Here is a 21,952-nt window from a genome sequence, read left to right as displayed (position 1 = left end):
TTTCAGGAGCTGCGAAGCTTTAGATCTAACAATTCTGAACTCCATTCTCTTGGGATTCCATCTAATCTTCTCTAGCATTTCATCCATTTCCATAATTACGGCATATCAGGCGTAAATCTCAAGAGGTACTTCTTTGACCTTAAACTCTGAAATGTCGCCCAGACTAACATATCTATCCTTGATTTCCTGGGGAAAGAATTGAAAATGGCTACATCCCCATTCTCACAACGTTAGATTAATTCCGAAAGGCTGCTCTAGATATCGTCCTTTGTCGTTGTAAATAGGATTGCTCGTCAAAACTTTGTAAATGTCGCAAGGTTTATAAGGAGAATTATGCAATATAAACGCATGTCGGGAATACTTATATGTGTCGGGATTACTAGAAACAATCGTTTTGCAAGTCCTCCTTTTGGCAAGGAGAGCTATGAATTTCTTAATTCTTAATTTTACGATTCCTGCCGCTAAAAAAACTATTACATTATTGTTAAAACAATAGTTAACTATTATTATTGTGATGTACGTCAGGAATAACATTATAATTAGTTTTTAGATCGAAAAAATCGGTCGCATGAGTGAAAAGATCAACATTTTCGGAAATTGGCCGCCATCTTGAATTCTGGACTTCCTGTTTAGATTTCGAGGTGCCAACATCGATATTCGTGTTCAGCAGGTACCAATTAGTAAAAAAAGCCTTGTTGGCCAAATGTTGTCTGAAATGCTCCTAGGACAGAGAAAATTCGAAAAGTGAACCAGTCTAAAATTGCCGCATTGTCATTAACTGTTAAATGTCAACGATCCAAGCGTGTAATCGTTTGTTTTATTTCTGTTCGCAGTGCTGTGTATTTTTACTTTACAATAATTTTGTGCCGTTTTATATGCTGGCTGTGTGTGGATATCTTCAAGCACAGCGCCATCATCTACCTTATTATAATGAATGCAGTATAGTATTCGTTACATACTATTAAAAAGGTACACTTTTCTGGATATAGCAGCATAAACGGTGTGCACATATTTAGTAGAACACACTGTATAAATTCACGGGCGCAGACTACCCACTAGTCAGACAGACGACCAGCCCTGATCATCTGGCCCTTCAGCAGGGTATAAAAAAGAGTGCGTACACAGGCAAGGTTCTTCCCGATTCGGATATCCCGTAGCATCTGTTTCCTAGATTGCTTAAATCTAGCCCATTTTCACCGGTTGCTCTGATTACCATGTGAAACTAATACGAGTATTGTTTGAAATAGTCACAATCGAGAAATATCATAATCGGAAAAATAGAAATAGACTCCCTTCGCCATCCAAAAGTCCAAACTCCTTCTGTTCTGCTCAAAAATTAATAACGTAAGAATATTCGTATGAACTCCCCCTGTACAAATTGTAAATAAGCATGATGAATGAAGTTAGTGCGTAGAGGTATTAATAGAGTTTTTAAAAGTTTTGGATAAGTAATTATGTTTCTTTGATAAACGAGTGACAGTTTAAGACAATTTATTTTTCTGAATGAGGTTCATAACGCAAGCCCATCGCATTAACAACTAAATGAAATATTGGGACATTTTAATTAAAAGTTGCCACGCGCTAATTTAATATAAAAGTATCATTGAAGTATAATTCAGCTGTTGTAACTTTAACAAAGTCATCTAATGGTATTATTGATTGAATAACGTAAAAAAATGAACAACTTCGTGTATACCTATTCCATTCGATCGAGTAAAGGAATAAGCTATTGGATAATTAATAGGGGTACCACTTGGTACTATATAATATTATATACCCTCTTCTACGTTGGCAGGTACTCCGATGCGCATATCACAAATCATAACCGATATGGTCAAGTTTTACACGGCGGCGACGCATTACTATGACAACACTACCCCCACGTTGTGGTCAAGCAAAGCATAGCCACATTAATTATTTAAATTTTTCAGCATTTTCCCGACTATGAAAATTTCAGGTCTTCAGTGTTTTACTAACGCCTTAACGGACACTTTCGCGTCTTTCTTGCATTGCACCACCATATCTACTTTGCATTTGTGTAATATTGTTAAATAGTTTACATTTTACACTTACACTGAACCATAGTTTTGTGCAAGAAGCTTTGAGACGTTTGTAAAATAACTGAAGTGCTGACTGAACGTACCTAACTGTTAATCTAAAGGTAAGAACGCGCCATTTACTATGGACATACTGTGAACTTTGTTCAACTCAATTTATTTAATGAACAAAATGGCTACCGATAATGTCACCAAATTCAATTCCAGTGTCCAAACATAGTTTTTACGAAATGTAAGTGACAAAACGAGTCCCTACTCATAATAGAGAAAAACAACTGACAAGTTAATTGGTACTTCTCACATGTTGAACTAAGGTATTGCTGACACAACTTACAAAACTAAACTATGTACATAATTAATGTTAATTTATTGAATTATTATAGCACGTAAAACCGATAATTTATGTTTTTATCATTAGTGATTCTGCTATACGCTTAACTGTGCAATAATTCAAATCATTTAATATCATTTCTATTACTAGATAATACCCTTGCACATTTTTTAACAGTCTTCGTGGTACCTACCTTTCTATTATTACTACATATTTTTGGAATTATCCGGCCAAGGGTTGTTGAGATATATTATGGAACACATGATAGAGAAATAGAAAACTTGACCTAGTTTGTGAAATAATCTATTTTTCCCGAAATGAAACCTTAATTTTCATGCCTACTTTAAGTCAGGAAATTTTGGTTTGCGCATGACAGTGGAAGTAACAGTTTGTCCACAGATTTAATAAAAACTGTTACTTTATTACAAACGTTATATTAAAAAACACGACTTCGAGAAAAATGTAATACAAAACTCGTCAGTAAAATGACACTACTTGACTCTGAAATTAAAGTACTCGGACTCAAAGGCGCCTCGTACCTACTTAAATATTTCCTCGTTAGTAATGTGCCATTTTCCTGACTTTTATGTAGGTAATTAACATTTTCCCGTAGTAGTTATTTACATAAAAGTCATTTTCCTGACTTATGTAAATAACATTTTGCTTTGACGCCGAGTACCAGTACTTAAATTTTCGAGTCAAGTATCTACTGTCATTTTACTGACGAGTTTTATATTACCTACATTTTACCCGAAATCGTATTTTAATATAAAATTTCATTTTTCTGTCAGTAATGACAGGAGTATTAATAGACATTACCAATGTGACAGGTGCGACCGGAAAAGTGCCAGTTGCGGCTAGTAAAATGAGAGGCAACGAAAAAAGTAGTCTGGTAATGTTTTACTGGTTGTGTCATGGAACCTAAAATTTCCTGACAAAGTAGGCACAAAAATGAAGATTTCATGATGTTTTTGTGTAAATAACTATTAAACCTATGTTCCATGTCACTATTCTAAAATCTGCCCCATGATTGGAGTGTTTCACTAAAGCGAGTTTTTGGCACCGCATACAATCTTGATTCGTTAAATGATTCAGTCGACCCAGGTTTTATTGGTAGTGATAATATTTGCAAAAATATTGATATCTTGTTTTAAAGCATCCAAATTTTTCTTGCAAATTCCTTACCTGACAAGTTTCTGCTCTGGTGTGAGGAGTCTGAAAATCTATCTCAGGGACACTTTGTTCATCCCAAAATCTTCGTGTAAAATTTTCAAAACCGTTATCTATGATATATGAACTTCTCTTGCCATAACTCAAACTTTAATATGTCGACACCAACTTTTCGGTTCTCTTTATTGTCTCCTGTGTTCTTGCTTCAAGGGGCTTATCAGATTTTAGGTAATTTTATATGGATTCTTGACCCCAATGAGATTGTCTTGCCCAGAATTTTGCTTGATAGTATGATTTGATATCTGATTTCTATTGCATGTATAATAAAAATCAGGTATCAAGTCAATTAAACAAATCGACAAGAACAAAACACGATCAATCAATTTAGTGCAAAGTACATCTACGGTTCAATTTAAGCAGAACGAATTAACTGATAAAGCGATAAATTGCATGTACAAAAAAAACATCGAATGGGGTGGCTCTACTACAGCAACCTAATTTCGATTCCGTCTAGTCAAAATGTACCACGTTGCCGCCGCCAACGCCAAAGGCCACAAAACGTATCACATTAGGGCCCTAGTTGGAGAAAACGTATGGCGTTTCGCTGCGGTCTAATCACAACGGCAGATTTTGGCCGTTTGGTACGTGGTACGTTCTGCCTAAATGAGTCTCGGCTACAATTAATTTAACAAGAGAAGTACATCCAGAATAATATACGAAACAGAAGAAAAGTTAACCTTCTGGTAATGCTAAGACATAAGAGCTGCAGACTGGGCAAGATGAGAAAGCAACATATACAGTGAACAGTCGGAACTGTATACTGTACTTCCTCCGCGGAAGAAACAATTAGTCAAACATACAGGCAACATCACACTGATAATCTACGACTACATAAATCAAATTTTAATCAATGTACAGCATAAACGTGATTGTGGTAACGGTATATATAAAACAAAATTCCTGTTCTCTGGTAGCTGCGCAGAACGGTTTCGTACGTTTTTCCATACTGAGATTCTTTCAGTTGTGAGGTGTGTTGTCTAATCGGAGAGGTATGTCACTTACTTAATCTCGGCGGTAGTTATGAAATGTTCTCGCCTTGTCCTCGCAATCATTTATACTTTGCTGTTGTTTCGCAATAAAACGCCATGATTCTTTCTTCAAGTTACTACTTCTCTTATAATATTCATTTGAGTTCTCGAGAATCTGTAACCGAGTAAAACTGAAAACGATCCATACTCATTATACCACCAAAAAAACTCTTGTCTTCACCAAAGGCTTTATTTAAAAAAAAACAGCTAAGATCTCTGTAACCAAGCGTTCCTAAAACAAAATAGCAGCCCGCTCTGTCAATTTGTATGGGTTCTGTACTTATAACTTCGCCAAAGTATCTATTGGGGTGCCGCACAAAAAAAAATTTACCTGGCTCTGTCAAGGTTTTTCCTACTGGAACCCGCGAGAATCTATTGGGGAATCTATCTAGAACAACAATTTCCCCACTCCTTCACGTTTCTAAACCGACATCTCTTATGACTCGAATCCCTTTCCACCAATCAAACAATTTCACCCACTCAAAATTGGCCTGTTTGACAGCTATAAATTTAGTCCACGTTGGCCGCTTTTTTATCTATTCAGGAGAATACCACATTCTTAATTATAGGGCAAACACTAGCTGGCAGCAATATTGCGGCGCTAACAGAAAATTTTCTGTAACCTTAGACAACCCCGTTGTATCTCACGACTCTAAAAAATTCAGGGCCGTACTTAAAAAGGAGTGGTCTTTAAGTGCATAACAAAAACTTTAAAGAACCCTGCCAAGTAATAATAACTACCGTTTATGCATTTCATGTCCCAAACTCGCAAACCGCGAAACCACAAACAATTTCGACTCTAGGCCCTAAATTGCAAAGATGCCACCCGCTAAACCAAACTTCAATTACTAAATTAATACAAAAATAAATTATTCCCCACACTCATGTGTCCTTCTATCTATTTATTGCACCATGCCAATTGCACCGAACTACCCAACATTGGACTTGAAATAGTGACAGTAACCACCTGAACGTTTCTCTGATTGCCGAAGAAACAGCACCGTGCTTTGTGACTCATCCAGTCCCGAGGGATTAACCCCCGAGGACCAACATTTCTTTGTCTAAAGTCAGATCCTGTCTGCGTAACAAATTTAACCAAGATCAAAATTTATATCTCACTAGATCTTGAGCATTGAAACTAATAAATGTATTGCTTACATACCTACCTATGCATACGTGAATCTAGAATCATCTAGAATCCTTTATCTGTTATTTGAATGCTACTGCATTACAATTTTGTTTGTTATTCCAGGCAAACAACAAATAATGTCTCCTTTGTTTCAGGTCAAGCAGACTTACGTCAACTTTCGCCGAAGCTGTGGTGCATATTTGGGACGTTTTCTCCAAATACCGTGCAACAATCCGTAAATCTTTCGCCTTGGTAGTGTCTCGATGAATAAATCTAAAACATCCCCGCGGCATCCGCGTCTTTGTCTACATCCCTGCGACTTGCGTACTTTATTAAAGTACACCTAAGGTTGAAAATAATATGGGAATCTGCCTCGATACAGGTAAGTAACTCTAGTACTTGGCTACGAATTAGAATACTATCCATAACAATAAACCCTTTTTAAATTACCTCAAATAGTATCCCACTAACCTTTCTTGCTTCCTTCATTTATGTGAATCCGAGCAATGTACTCATATACAGAATAATGGTTTACGGGAACAAAAAAAAACAGACGAATATGGACTTTTTATTCTACTTAAAAAATTTAAATCGTCGCATTTCTGCTTTAGACCACTTATTAATGATAAAAAACAAAATTCATAACTTAGCTACATATTTCTAAGAAAAATCAGAATCCTGCATTTATTTAGAGACCTTTGCAACAATAACACAAAACAAATATTAATTTATTTTCAAAATCCAGTACTAAAGTTGGGGTTTTAGTCCATTCTCCTTTAGAATATTACGATGATTTATTTTGACACGTTGAAACATTTACGCTATTGTCCGCATTTATCGTAATAGTTTCCAATTCGCACAAATTAAACTTTATTTAAGGTCAGACCGTTGTTATATTTATGTTAAGTTTTACATCATTGTCTCTATTTACGGTGATGGTTTCTTGATACTTGATACTTTGACATATGCCTGGCGTCACCGCCTCTCCCAAGATATACCAAACCAAAACCGCCGTAAACCAAAATATCCCTTTTAAATGAAGATCACTGAAAGCTTTAATTCAAAACTTCTTTCTCATTTGATTTAAGCGTACTTTGCTACTTGAACCCCAGGCAACTGCTCCACAAATAATATTTACAGGTGGTCGACTTAATTTCACTGGCTCAACTGGAATTCAAATAACACACAATAAAATATACCCTGCTATAAATTCCCGATGGCTGATTTAAATTCGTTCGCGGCTCGGAAAGACTTTTTCCAACATAACATAAAAAAGAAAACCCTACATCTACGAGTGACTGACTTCACTCTGTCTCCCGCGGATTGACGCAAATGCTGCCCAATACCAAATGCTTTTTTACCGGATGTCAATAGAACACCCTCTATTTTTGTGTTTTAAAATTAATTATCAAGTTTAATAACATCTAACCCAAAAAGTTGATTTTTTCAAATGAAACTTGGTTTATTTTTTTACACTTTCACATGTGGAGAAAAATTCTATATCGATCGATTATTACATTCCCTATACCTATGTGTTATGGGTTTCGTTTTATTTAAGATTTTCTAAAATTGTGATCGGTAAGTATATGCATAGTTTCCTTTTGAAATCAACACGATAAGATGTCAGACATATTTTTTTATTATTATAATTGTTTTCATTGTTGTTCATGAGTTTATATAAACTTACTTAAGTAATATTACTTAAGTATGAAAAAATCCTATTTACTTTAATGAATACAAAGTTAAACAAAGATGAAATGAAAACCAGAAACAGGTCATGATAACAAACGACAAAATAAAAAACAAACAGGTTTTGTCCTTGTGGCCACTTGTTTTGTCAATGCATAACGACATCCTCTGATTAACTGCGATTCTCCATTTCATCAAAAGCTATTCTCACCCTAACTTCCAATTCTACACGAGAAACAACTGGTGTAGGTAACTTTGTTTTTTATAAGACCCCACACACACACAACTACAGTGGCGTTATATCTGGAGATACACCTTTTCCACTTTTATTCGAGAAGTTGTAAATTGTATTTGAGAATTGTTACTTGTATTTGAGAAAACGTCAAAGTAGATGAGAATAGTCAGTTGGATTTGAGAAAACATCAAATTGTATTTGAGAAAGTATCATTTAATTTTATTGTATTTCAGAATGTAATATTATTCCTAATGAATTATAATAAAAATCAAATTTTTATAATTCCGCTACTGTATGTAGTCCCGCAACAGCATCAGGCTATGTTATACATGTGATTTTGTTTTTCTCATTTTCAATTGATTCTCAAATACATTTTACCATTTCTTGGATACAATTTATTACTACTCTCAAATTCATTTGATACCTTCTCAAATACAAATCACTATTCTGAACTACATTTGTTGTTTTCTCAAATACATTCGATACTATTCTCAAATGCAATTGATACTTTCTCAAATTAACTTGATAGTTTCTCGAATAAAAGTGGAAAAGGTGTAGAAGACCAATAGCGCAGATCTGTAGGCCTAATCCGCCTGTCTTCAACTATGTTTAAAGACATATAATAAGCATCATGGGTAGAATGAGCCGGCGCTCCGTCAAGTTGAAACCAGTAGTTTTCCTCAGGTAATGTTTCCAAGGATGGTACAATGAGTCAATGACATCTACTAACGCGTACTAAACGCGTAACTAAATTTTAATCTGCAATCTCCTCAAGGTATGTACTTTAACTCTGCAAATATCATAAATCTCTAACAGATATTATAGCCAGAAGATGACCGTTAGTCGAAACTAGTCGCTTTTACGTCTTATCTATTAAATTAGGATGGGGAAGGTTTTGAGGTTTTGTGTTTTTGTTGGTTATTTTAACGACTTTATTCTACACAACCCCATTTTCAGTTTCATCACACCATGGAATATGGATACCTCCGATTCATTCGCCTACTAACGCGTTTATTTCAAGGCCCCCTAAGAAAATTTTGCATATAACGGTCACAATTTTAGAAAATCTTTAATAAGAGGAAAACCATAACAGATAGGTAATATTTGATCGATGTAGAATTTCTTTCCACGTTTGCAAGTGCAAAAAAATAAAGTAGGTTTCATTTGAAAAAATCAACTGTTTAAGGTTTGAAGTTGTTAAACTTGACCATTAATTTAAAAACACCCGGAGAAGGGCGATCAAAATTTAAATCATTCGCATATAGCATCACGTCAGTGTTGATTTTAGAAGGCTTTTTGAAATTCAAGTCAACGGAGCCATATGTAGGTACAGGGCGCTAAAGAAAAGCAGTGAAACTGTGTTGGTATGCAAATTTTAATTATTAATGAAATAATCACATCTCGATATAGATGTTTACCGTATCGAAACTAGCAATAAAAGATTCAGAACTAACGATTTGAATCACTGCATACACCGCAAACATGCGGTATATAGGGTTCATAGACTAATTAATCTTCCACTTCTACATCAAAATTACGTTAAATAATTGCTATCCATCAAGGTAATTCCTGTATACCTACAATTGTTTTTCGGAAGAATTAATTATGAACCATAGATTAAGAAAGCAAATTAAACACGTTAACAGCTGGTAAATTAGATACGAAATATGTGAATTTCCAAATTATTCTGCTACACTAGAGCAAAGGAGTATTCTTTGACTAGAGCTAGAACCGTTTCCAAATCGAATTTGCAAACTGTTACAACTTCAAATGGTAGTAATAGAACAACGGCTGCCTCCTCACCACTTTTTGTGACTTCACAAGGTCGTGGTCTCGGATTTTGGCCTAAGATTGAGGGCTTGGTGAAGGTTTTGGAATTTGGTCCAAGGTCGTGGCCTTGGTGATGGTGTCCTCTTTTGTAGAGTAAGGTCGTGACATGCGACTTCCCAGTGCTGTAAGGCGCGAGCTTGGTGAAGATAGCGTTAGGATGCCAAAAGCTCAATTTGCATTCGTAATTTTATTTATCTTAAGTCCCCCACCCCCACCCCTCCGAGGTGGTATGTTTTTTCCAAAACTTCTTTAGACGAGTTAGTACTCACACGACGGTTTTTCGGGAAAACCAATTGACCACTCCAAGCTCCACAACGTGTACGTATTCGCCGGGACCTCAAATTAACAACGAGTTTAAAATGAACAAAACGAGACCTGCACATACAAGTGCGTGAGAGCTGATGATGTGGGCATTTTAACCCGAAAGGTGTTGCTTCATGAATTGTTGTTTGATTTTTTTCTGATATTGCTTATCGTTACAAGGTCAAGATGTTACAAGGTAGTATACAAAATTGAAAGACCTTTCACATAAGGTGTCACTCTACTACTATTTCCATTTGACGTGAGTGGTTGACAAGGGGCCAATTTTTACGTAGGTGCATGTATGCCTCCCAAGGTTCACGTGTATCACATAATTTTTTTATAATCTCAGTATCAACTGAGCCGTACGTATCGTAAAGTGAATGGGTCTCTACCGATTTTTTTTTTCTGTTTGGAAATTACAAAGATGGAAACAAAAGCCATACTTAAGATTTTTTTAGTTTTTATCAAATTTTCCCAAATGCCAAAAGTTGTTAAGGTAGACAATTTGTCTGTTGAACAGTCTTTCCGTTCTTTACAATGCAAAGCGCAGTTGATCTGTACTACGAACTATTTCCTTTCACTTGCTGTTCTTGTTTTTTCCTGAAAACTACTGCTTATTGTCATTAACTCATTAGCTACCTACCTTGAACTGGAACGTGCTCTGGAAATGAAATATAGCGAATAGCGATATGTCAATAAAAGAAATTATGGAAGAAGGGCATTTCTTCCTTGACAGTTTTTCCCGAGGCTTTTCCTATCGCCTAATAATTTTTTTAACATCATCGATTCCTTTGCTGTTAGTTTCATCAAAGATCATACTACATAATGATCTTTGGTTTCATCGATCGCAGAGTTATAGGTACTTGTCTTTTTCTTCGTGAAGGAAGTAGCGTTTAGTCTACGGAACTTGCGTGAAGGAAACACTGTAATGAAATAATTGTATATAATATTCGCATAAATACATGCACATTACAACCGATAAGTATTTTTAAATACGTAGCTACCTAATTACTTATCGTTCTTCTTCCACCAATTTGAAGAAACCACCTAAACTTCACATGAAAACTTGAAAAACATCTACGATCGGCGCTATTTCATATTGCGTGCCGACCGGAAAATTTCCATACTTACGTAATTATAAAAAGGATTTGACGAATAAAAGAATGAATTGCCCACGCTAAAGCTTGAATCCAAAAGGAAATTCGAAGAGATTTGTGTAAGCTGTAAATTACACCGCGGTCACGCACTATTTTTTTGGTAGGGTAGTTTAGGCGTGATTGATCACTTACGTTTGCTTAGATGCGATTATGTAACGATTCGTTATGAATCGAAATTAATTGAAGTTACAAGATTTTAATTAGCTATCATGAGCGCGGTGTTTAAATGAACTGCGTGATTTTGCTATGCGAAATCTCACTACACGAACGGAAAACATTAATGCAAATTGCAGGAGAATTTAAATTTATGGCAATTTTAGAGTATGTAATTAAAATGAGAAATATAACAGTTGCCGAAACCACCTTATACAGGGCGTTGAAAACGAACCGCCTATTGTAATTTTGATAAAAATCAAAAATATAAGTACCTAATCTTCTATTAATATCGGTCCAATCGGTCGGTACAATAATTTTGTTCTTAGAAATACCTGCCCAGATTTTCTACTGACATTGACATGAGGTACGACCTTTTTGCAACCAGTGCGATGTTTCGTTGTTCCAGCACCTAGCTGTTTGTTCACAAATCTTATCGAAAAGAAAGTACATTCACCGCTAAAGGTTTTTTTAGGGAATTAATTCGCAGAAGTCAATCAGTAGGAACCTGGTACGCGATTAATCAAGTGGTCACTTTTCTATTTAAAAACTTATTGCTCTCCTGATCAAATCATTAAAATATTATTACCCCTTTTTACACACACATTATAATCTTAGAATCTAAGTTTTGAACTCAGCTGGAAAATACTCTTTATTTAATGTTGAATTCAGATGCAAAATTTTAATTCATAATATATATACATCAACAGCTTACATCTGAAAATCGATTTCTTCGGACTGCCACTAGCCGCCTTCAAACGTACTGGGAATTCACTGTTGATCCAATAAACAAGTTTTTCGCTATCTCTCCTACACGTCGATCTTGTCCTTCGTTTTATTGATTTATGTTGTGTATTTTATTGTGTATCACTATAATTTTAATTTGTATGCAAAATGCCTTGTAGCGTTAATAAATTATTATTATAGTAAAATGCAATGACCGATTGTATAATGTTTTTTCTTAATGTTTCACTGACAAAGTACTCAACTTTTCAACACCTTCAAAGGAACCGGTCAATTTTTAATATTAAATGCAAAGAAATATGGTTACCTAATTTATAAAGTAAGCTAATTTATATTTATATTTATATTTACATTTATTTTTTTAAGTTATTTTTATATCATCCCATTTATATATCTTTTCTAATGTAAAAGCTAATGGAGATATTCCGGAGTCGCTCAACTAGAAAACAAGTTCGCCCAGTCTATCCTGAATTTTGGCAACAAAGTCATTAACGTCTTTTCCGATTCCAAAAATAAAAGAATGTATTTTATGTCCCTACAAAAAATAATAGGTAAAACTTTACTTGTGCCCACCGATGGTCCCTCTCGCCTTGTGATGTCCAGCCTTTTAAGCAGCAATTTCCATAGCATCTTCGGGCTTCGTCGATAGTAAAATAACTTGCTCTGGAAGTTTTCCTGTGTTCACAAAACCACACAGATCTTGTAACTGCTATGGTGCTGTTTGTTGGAGCTCCCCTCCCAAATCCATCTTTAAAATTCAAGAACTTCCTAATCCAAAACAAAAATGATTTGTTATATATTAGTCGATGATGTTTAATAATTAATTTATTATTCGTCTTTGGTTTCAGAACAAAGTAACGCTTCACACAGTATTGAGGATGGTCAAGAGAGTTGGTTTCAAAACAGCGCAAGAAATTTACGAGGTGCTCACACGCCGATGGCAGGCATTCTACCAATGCATAACAGCACAAACGTGCATTTTGAGTCACCAAAGGTGCCTGTCATATTTGTACTCGGTAAGTTGGACTTTTTAACTTTCTCTGTTTAATTCTCGCGCCCACACGTAAATCTTTTGCACAGATCGATAAGTATGGCGTGTCTTGCTCACGAATCGTTGCCTTCACCATGCGATATTAGTATTTTGATTTAAAGTGACAGCGAAAGTGTAGGTATAAACTGTTGAGTTCAGTTGCTTTCTCCGAAAAGCGGTTCATTACCTTGTCTCTCATTAATAATTTTCTACGAAGTGTTCAGGAGCAACCTCGCCTTCCTTACTGTAGATATTTGTTTTTGCATTTCCCAATCAGAAGGAGAAATAAAAAGATGTCAACCATGTCAGTCTTAGTATAGAGCTTAGTAACATTATATTTGAAGAGGTGCATACATTACTTGAACACTTTGTAGTTCAGCTAGCAAATCACGCATATCACTCAAAAACCATCATTTTCTGAACTTTGGACTTTTACACACACCCAGAGCCGCAGGCCCATATTCCTCCTACCAGCCCTGGGGAAAATAGGCAATATTCTACAACCCTACTGATCATCCGCCTGGTAGACACCGTTTCCGAAGCCTTCAGCAGAGCCCAGTAGCTTGATAATAAAAACGCATCCGAAAAGGTTTCCTAGTCAACGTGTACTAACCTCGCTTACCCGGCTTCTCCACAGCTACCTCACAAATCGCACTTTCGGGGTCAAGATAGAGGACTAGTTCTAGGATGAAACACCTGCCGGTGCGGAGTTGTTACAAGGAGGGGTGCCCCATATGTACATGAACGACAAGCCGTCAACGTATTGCCCTATATGCGGAAAAGGAATTCTGAGTTCTGACAAAGTATAATTTGTGGTCACATTGTTCTCTAACTACCGTTACTTCAATATCAACGACAGTACAAATATACGGTAATTTTTCAACACAAAAAAAAACGCCGTACTTATGGCTAACAAAGTTGAACCCATTTACATGGAGATTCTCATTGACTGAAACCCCCAACTTATCATACGTGATAAATTTACAGATTACATGATGGCTTCAATAAGCCGATTGACACCGATTGGTACTTTTAAGACCTATTTTTTGTTTGAAATTACTAATAAAAATCAAATATCCTTTATAAACGTTCGGAAACAACGGTTTCGTATAATAAAAACTAGGACTTTAAATTCATCATTTTATGGAAACAATCTGTCTACTTAAAAAACGAAAGATTTAGTGCACCGTGAGGTTTTCCGTTAAAGTTGTTCTCTTCTTATTAACAGTTTTGTACATTTTGAACAGCAAACGGCAATTCGTTATTTTACGAGTTAGGTACGAGTTAATGTTTGTGTCATTCAGATTTGTGTGTTAAAGAAAAGTGAAGTTCAGAAGCTGTCAGCGTTTGGGAGCTATGTTTGTCGCAAACTTTTGACGACCAGATTATTAGGATTATTAAAAGAAAAAAACCAATAATTTTAAGATTTTTTATTCTGTTTGTCGAACACCTGCATGCGGGGTCATTTGTCCAAACAAGCTTTGTAAGCTTTTCTTTCTTTCAGAAATTTGGTTTTATATTCTCATTTCCCAATAAAATTTTGTCATTATCAGTCAATTAATTGTGTATTTATTCGTACCCTTTGTGCAACCCGGATAGAGTTTTCATGTCAGACTTTTCTTCTCATGTCCAAGAATTGTGTAGTTAATTCTTAGAAATTTTCGGAAGTTAATCAAAACTGGTGAGTGTCCAACATTATTAATTTAAGTCAATTTAAGTTAAGTTTCAATTTCGATTTGTTTGAGCTAACTGGACAGGTGTAGTTGACCGCATATCATTGCACACCGCATTATTTATATGGCGCCCAACGTGGGACCACAAAACGGTTACTCTATTGCTGTGATGCCAATAGTTATCAATTACCATCAATAAATTATCCAATACACGAAATGGGAAAGTTTGGAAGAGTTCCTTCTTTTAAAGGCTAATGCAATAAATTTTTGTTTCAGGTGGGCCCGGTAGTGGGAAGGTGACTCACTGCGATAACTTAATGCAAGAAAAGAAGGGGATCATCCACATTAATATGACGGATCTTCTACAACAATACGCCTTGGGAAATGGTAAGACATTATACTAATCTCCCCATACTATCTCCACCATTCCATAAATCATACTTAGTGTAGGAAGTAAATTGTTGTAACTAATTCGATTTGGAGATAGTAACAGTTGTTAATTTGTTTACTAGATGGACATAGCAGTTTAATCAATTTTCGTGGTACCACAGGTAAACCAAACAGGGTTTTTAATGCTGTGTGGTGGTAGATATAAGTTGCTAAATTACGCAGTAGTGTGGATTTGTATTTTTTTTTGCTGAAGTAATTTCTGTTGGGCTAAAGCAAAATCGATTTGCCTAAAGCCACAAATAAAAGGAGATAATCGCAGAAATATAGTCAACGTTTGCAAATATAATTTGATGTTTAAAGGCAGACTTTGAACAAATACTTGATGCACAAAACGCTATCAAAATCAAACACAATCGCGTGCGTATAGGAATGAAATTGCATTTCAGCATGCACACGGTAAATGTGATAAATATACGTATAACTACCCCTTTTTTTCAGACATGCAAGATTTCAGTCTACTATCGAGCAAAACTGTTACGGAAGTGTTAATGTTGGAAATGAAGATGTCGCCTAACGCGAAAACTTATTTAATATCCGGCTATCCAAGAAACATGAGGGATGTTGTGGAGTATACAGAAAAGGTAAGGTCCCCGTTTGTATAATTAACTGCCTGTTAAAAAACAGCTCGTATGCTTGCAACTTATCCACCACGCACTCTGGCTGGTCACGCTATGAACGGGAAACCACCAACTAGTGCTCTTCTCTTGAAAATTCACGAAATACGTATTGCTAATGGAAGAACTACACAAACATTAGCCGCCCTGCAACCTTATTTTTAACAACATCAATACCAAAAGTGGATTTGCGTCATTCATTCGCACACCATCTTGAAACACACCGCATATCAAATTTGCGTCACATTTGAAACGGAGTTTATGGAACGTCCGTTCCATTACCTACGTCATTTTGATTAATTGTGTTTCACTCGGCCGTTACCCATATTCCCATTAGCACATGAACGCTTTGTTCTGCTAAACATATAGCAAGTATTGATTATGTATTTGGTTTGATATGATAAGTGGGTACCTAATCAATATTTTTACTTTCGTTGTTTATGAATTCTTTGAATAACAATGTCTCAAATATTGCCCAGTCACAACAACACTTTACGAGCCTAAATGCTTCAAACCTCTTTATTTTTCCCATAGATACCTGAAGAGAGGTCTCTAATTTATTTAAATGAAATCTGTGACGTAACTCCATAAATGCGGTTTTAATTTTTTGTTGAGCAATGGATGCAATAAACTTACGCGAATTACATAAGTGTTTATTATAGCTCTAAGATTGCATGACCTAACTCAATAGCTCTAGGAACAGATAAACTGAAGCTGAACACGCCATATTTACGTGTAAATTACGTCACTGTATTAAATTTCGCATATTTATCGGTCCTCTATAAACGGGTAACGGTACCTATGGCATTTTACTGGTCAAAGGATGCACGGATGAGCTATTACCATAAGACATGCATGCAGTTAAGGCATACATAGTTGCATAAGAACAATGCCTTCAAATTTTATAAAATAATGCCTTATTATTAGAGTATGAAGCTTCAAATTGGTCAGTATACATATAATTATGTAAATACGGCAAGATATATGGCTTTTTCAAAAATGTGATAAATAAACTGATAAGGAATTTTGGTGGAGAAGCGCCGGCGACTCTCCACAATAATTATTTATAAAAAATAGAAAAATTAAAGGAAAATTTTTCAAAACATTCATGAATTTTTATCACAGAAAAACATCCTCACCCCTCACGATTGCATTCAAAGGAAGATTTTAGAGATGTCGCCGAAGCATTCCAGGATTGAATACTACTCGTACAAAAAAATTCCCAGGCGGATTTCATTAAATTTGCAATAAATGTCAGAAAGGTCCAAGACACTTCGGAGAAGTTCCGAATAAACAAAGATAGTAGGTTTTTAATTTTTATAGTACTTAGATATAACCTCGAATTTTGAAGCTTGGTTTTTGAAGCTTACGTCTTACTGCTTAAACATAAAGCTTCTATTGGCTATTTCTTAAAGATCTAATGATTGTGAACTAACGATAATGATTGTATAAACCCACCATTAGTTACATTTACAAAGATCGAAGACCTCACTTGCATAAAATAAAATTTAACCTCTAAAGCACTGGTAAAAAATTATAACATTACAATTAGTTTTTAATTTACCCACGGTAAGCTCAGTAATAAAATTGTCTTTATATCCCTTACCTTGCGGAAGTTTAGCTCTTTATCTCATCTGAAAACCTGAAATTCAAAATCGAATGCTCTAGTTTGACTGAACTCTAAAATGCACGCATACATTAATAAAAACAAAGGCGATCAGTTTCAGTTTCTCTTCACACGTTCCTGGACGTTAAATATTGATTAGTAGGAGAAGCCAATAGCGCATTTTTGGATTTACTCGAGCACGTCAGAGTAAAGTAAGGTGGGTTGACTACGTATTGAAAAGTGGCATTCTCGAGCGCTTTGGATTTTTTTATTTCGTAAGAAATTATGCAAGAATAACAGAACTAATATAATCTGCCGATTTCAATACGCCGAAGTGGAACAAATCGTTAATAAAGCCCAGTGTGTTCAGCAATTGAAGCATGTCAGTCGACTGAGATTATAGTTGGTCGTGTCATAAATTATACGTAAAAACGCTGTAAATATCGGACGCCCACGAATTAATCCCGTCTTCTACCTTTCCGTACAGCCTCCTCCACCACGCACACCGGCAGATTAACGTACCTCCAATATGAAAGACACGTGGGGCATATGTACCTACTATCAATATCTGACGCGCTCCAGTATTTTCATGTGACTATTTTTTTGTACATTATTAAAAAAGTGTAGACGCACCCCTACCGGTGGAATAATGTACATCATATAACTATTTTTCTTTCTAGTATCTAATCTATAACGTTCAATATGACCCTAAGACCCTCGAGTAAATCCCCATTTAGTATCTTGGGCTGCCCTACTATAAAAAGAATTAAAAAATGGAATGCCCATCTCGTGATCAAGTGTGCGTGCTAAATTTGATCCTTATGTTAACTGTCATTTGGTTATACTCGTTTTCTGGTATATTCTCCTGTTTAAAACGCACCTACACCCCTTATTGCGCACACCTATACACACCTCTGAATGCTAAACAAAATTTTAATTCAATGAAAGGACCAGTATCACTGAAATTAATTAAAAAATTTCCAGTCAATGAAGCAAATTTACACAAATCTTTTGTTTGGATCCGCATTTGAATAAATACAGTACAAAATCTGTTTCATACAAATAATCCTCACGTTTCGATTCCTTTAGGAATATTGAAATTACTTGAAATAAATTGAATGTGAAAATTCCTAAAAATAATCGATCGCTACTTTACGAATCAAAAAAATATTAAAGTTACTTACAGTTGTTGACGTGGGTAATATTTAGTATCAATTGAGCTTATTTCCCCTTGAAAAATATCGTTTCCCTCCACAAATATGAAAACAGATCGTTTCGATGAAAGAATTTACTTATTATGAAAAAGTTGACTTATTACACCGCCCTGGTAACGTTAGCTTCGTGATTAAGCAAGGTTTCGTGAAAGAAAAGTTCATGTGGATTGCGCACCAAGCAAACCGGCTTCAATTTCGCGAAATCGGGACTATGCAAAGGAATAAAATGCCAATGTTCCGCTGCATTGATATTAATTTTGCCTAATTTATTAACTAGATTTTGTTGCAAGAAAAATTGTAATTCCCTGCCGTTACAAAAATTTTATTTATTGCACTGACGTCACTCAACCAGCCGTTACTGTTAGCGATTCGAAAAAAAATGCTTTGTTTATCACAATGACTCCGACTCGAAAATGTTCTGTCGCGTATATTTTACCACTCGCAATTTTTAATAAATCCAAACTTGTTTAAATGTCCCCACGACGTACCGGCAATTTGGGAGTTCTTGCTACTTAATATGGCTTAATTTCGCTCACTAATATCACTTCCCCGTTCCCGAATTCCAACCGCAAATCTCGCTCTTGAAGCAAACCTTTCGTTTTTACTTGAAATAAAATAGTAATACTTAGCGCACCCGAATAGGGTCGTGCTGATTTCTTTCGCTATTTCAATCTCGCCCATTAGAAAAACCGAAACTTTCCTTTCTGAATGCAATAACCTAGACTGGTGCCCTATAAACAGCTTTTCGACTGTTTTTCTCAAATGGAATGAACGCAACTTTTAGGTCCGAAGAGATCGTGACAACCAGGCTAACTTTCCCCAATACATTTCTTGTTATCGCTTGTTATCGCCAGACATACTATTGTTCCCGTCAGCTATAAAGCGGTATATGTGTAAATTTTTCTGGGTCGAACAAAATACAAAACCAAATTTTTGAAACGATAAAGCGGCCACCTGTTACAGCTCATGGGTTGAGCTATTTACTATTTAAATATAAATATCTTGTCGCATAGATAAACGACATGCATACAAAAACGTTGAAATACTTACCTATTTGACTTTGGCTCTGCCACTGCCGTGAAGATGTCGGCGACCATTTTAAACCTCGAGTTTGTACCTACACAACAAGTTCGTAACAATCATCAAAAATGGCTACACAAACGCAAATAAACGATAAACAATTGCATCCAATTTAGGGGTGGGTGACATCACCTTCACAGACATGTTTTTGAGAATATTAAATATCTCTGTTCACATTACAGTTACATTTCTGTAGTAGAAATTCTAATACGAAGAAAAAAGGTTATTCGGTTTTCAAAATACCTACTTTACTTGTACCTACATACAGCTACAAAGAACAAATTGGAAAATTATCTAGCCACAAAACAGTTAATATTGTAGTATACATCTATGTTTGACGAATCACCCTATTTTTTGCCGATTTAAGGTTGTATAGATGTGTACATCGATTACTTACCCTAAGTGTTTTTGGTTTGTTTAATGTTTCATTTTAGGTTAATTGATTTACAAACAAACGTCTTTATCCAATGTGTAAACATTACCTATATAACTATTCAACCGCTTCATTTCTTTCGAATGTGCTGGTGCAATAAATTGTATTTCATATTGCAAAGATTATATAGTTGTAATCCACTGGTTATTGGCGAAAATAATCAGCTTTTAAGTATCAAGTTTATGCAAACTGTGTGTTACATGTTACCCTTGAAAACATGTCTAGTAGAACCCAAACGCTTCCCTTTAAAGTAGGTTAGGTACACTTGTTGAAATTACTCCATTTTTCACACGTGTTTATATCGATTACCGACCATCGGTGAAGACACAAGATCAATATCATAATAGTAGGTATAATAATGACATGTCGTCAAGAACGTTGTGTTAAGTCACTACCTTCATCCCAAAATTCTGTTGGAAGTACTTACCGCTGTGGGTATTTATAAACATCAATACAATGGTAATTACTTATTGCCTCTTAATTTTTATCTTTTCTTAGTACTAACTATAGGTATGGATTAAACGAGGTCGTACTGTCGCTAGTTATATACATTGTAGAGGAATACATCGATTTCTCATTTATGTTATATCCTATCCATCATCAAACGGTATTATATTCCATTTTCTTACATCAAAACGATGCCATAAATCAAATGAAAAACCAATTTAATGATGTTTACCAACACACATAGGCATCCAATAGCTCCTCTCTACTTTAAAGCCTTAGTTTCGGGCCGCAATTTGTAATGGTCCCTCTCTTTTCTCAGGTTCGTGGTGTGGTTCGATGTATAAAATTCTTTTGGCAAACTTCGTCTTTTCTCCCCTTACTTCCCAGGCTAGCTCAGATCAAACGAGATAAAGAACAGGAAATAGTTCAGTAGTTTTTCCTTCGCGGATAATCTCATTAATAATTGAAAATATTCATAACCAATAATTTGGAAAAATGCCTACTCAAACTTTATAGCAAAATATTTATAAACTAAATACTCAAGTATATTTGGGTAGATTACGCAACATCAATGATTATAAGAGATTATCTCAAACTGAATGCATTTATTATGATAAAATAAATTAAATTAAATAAATTCCTACAGTCGTCCTAAAAAGACAAAAGTGTATTTCTTAGATAAACTCATAATATACCTACTGGCCAAATAATTCAATTTCAGTTAGTAAACAATATGCCAAGTAATTCTAAATTACCAAATAAAGCGTTCATTAGTCTAACTTACCGATAATTCACATAAAACGGAAATAGTACAGATAAAACTCTATAGTGTATACCTTATTATTTTGGAATATCGACGGATGTACTTACCTTGCACATCAGGTTTCAACTGCAACTATCGACTCTTACAGATGGCTTTCTAGAGTCGATTTCCGCTCCACTCACGTTCAAACGCCTCGATCCTAGCCCCAATTGCATTTTTTCGTAAACAATCGCAATTAAAACAACTGCCCCGCTCAAAAGAACAATACGCCGCAGTATTTTAAGTAATGCGCCGTTTATTTGGATGTCCATTAATAAATGGAAAGTTTTCGACTTATGGCGAAACTCGGTTGTTAATATTGGTGCACTCAAATTAGTAACTTATTCGTTCTTTGCTCAAATCCGACCTATTTATAGGTATTTATAGAACATATAGGTTACCGTATTTTACAGGTACGTCTATTCAGCCCTGTGATGAATCATACGCGTTATTCCTAGTCTATGGCAGCCGTTATGTCTCATAGGTTAAAGGTCAATCTCACTTTCGTTGCACTCATCGCGCATTGGTTTGCGTCGCCGAGCTGAGTGCAGCGCAAGTGAGAATCGACCATAAAAAGGAAATAAGTTTTGTAGCAGTCAACAAAAAAAGGAAGCGGCTTTAGTTAGAAAGAGATAGAAAGAACGCGATAAGGTACGCGATATGCGCAAGCGAAATATCAAATGGAGGATAAACAAATGATCGGTTTTTGATGTTCTA

The 21,952-nt window shown here is 35.5% G+C and overlaps 1 protein-coding gene across 4 annotated transcripts in view; it reads left to right on the top strand.

Annotated features, from left to right (window-relative positions):
- The first annotated feature begins 1,799 nt into the window (after positions 1–1,799).
- LOC116170282 (adenylate kinase isoenzyme 5) overlaps positions 1,800–21,952 on the top strand; it is a 35,501-nt gene continuing 15,348 nt past the window's right edge. Inside the window, exons 1-6 of one of the 4 annotated variants that reach the window (XM_031486563.1) lie at positions 1,800–2,161; positions 5,931–6,157; positions 12,735–12,902; positions 14,866–14,976; positions 15,102–15,140; positions 15,478–15,620. In XM_031486563.1, coding sequence (XP_031342423.1) covers positions 6,136–6,157; positions 12,735–12,902; positions 14,866–14,976; positions 15,102–15,140; positions 15,478–15,620 — 483 coding nt within the window. In that variant the 5' untranslated portion in view covers positions 1,800–2,161; positions 5,931–6,135. Of the gene's footprint in view, positions 2,162–5,930; positions 6,158–12,734; positions 12,903–14,865; positions 14,977–15,101; positions 15,141–15,198; positions 15,436–15,477; positions 15,621–21,952 lie in introns of those variants that run through there. The other 3 variants (XM_031486559.1, XM_031486560.1, XM_031486561.1) reach the window with 3 other exon arrangements.

The sequence above is a fragment of the Photinus pyralis genome, unplaced genomic scaffold (assembly GCF_008802855.1).
Source record: "Photinus pyralis isolate 1611_PpyrPB1 unplaced genomic scaffold, Ppyr1.3 Ppyr1.4_LG5, whole genome shotgun sequence".
NCBI classification, from domain to species: Eukaryota; Metazoa; Arthropoda; class Insecta; order Coleoptera; family Lampyridae; genus Photinus; species Photinus pyralis.
Note: the sequence above shows the minus strand (reverse complement) of the source record. Positions and strands in the feature narration are given on the sequence as shown.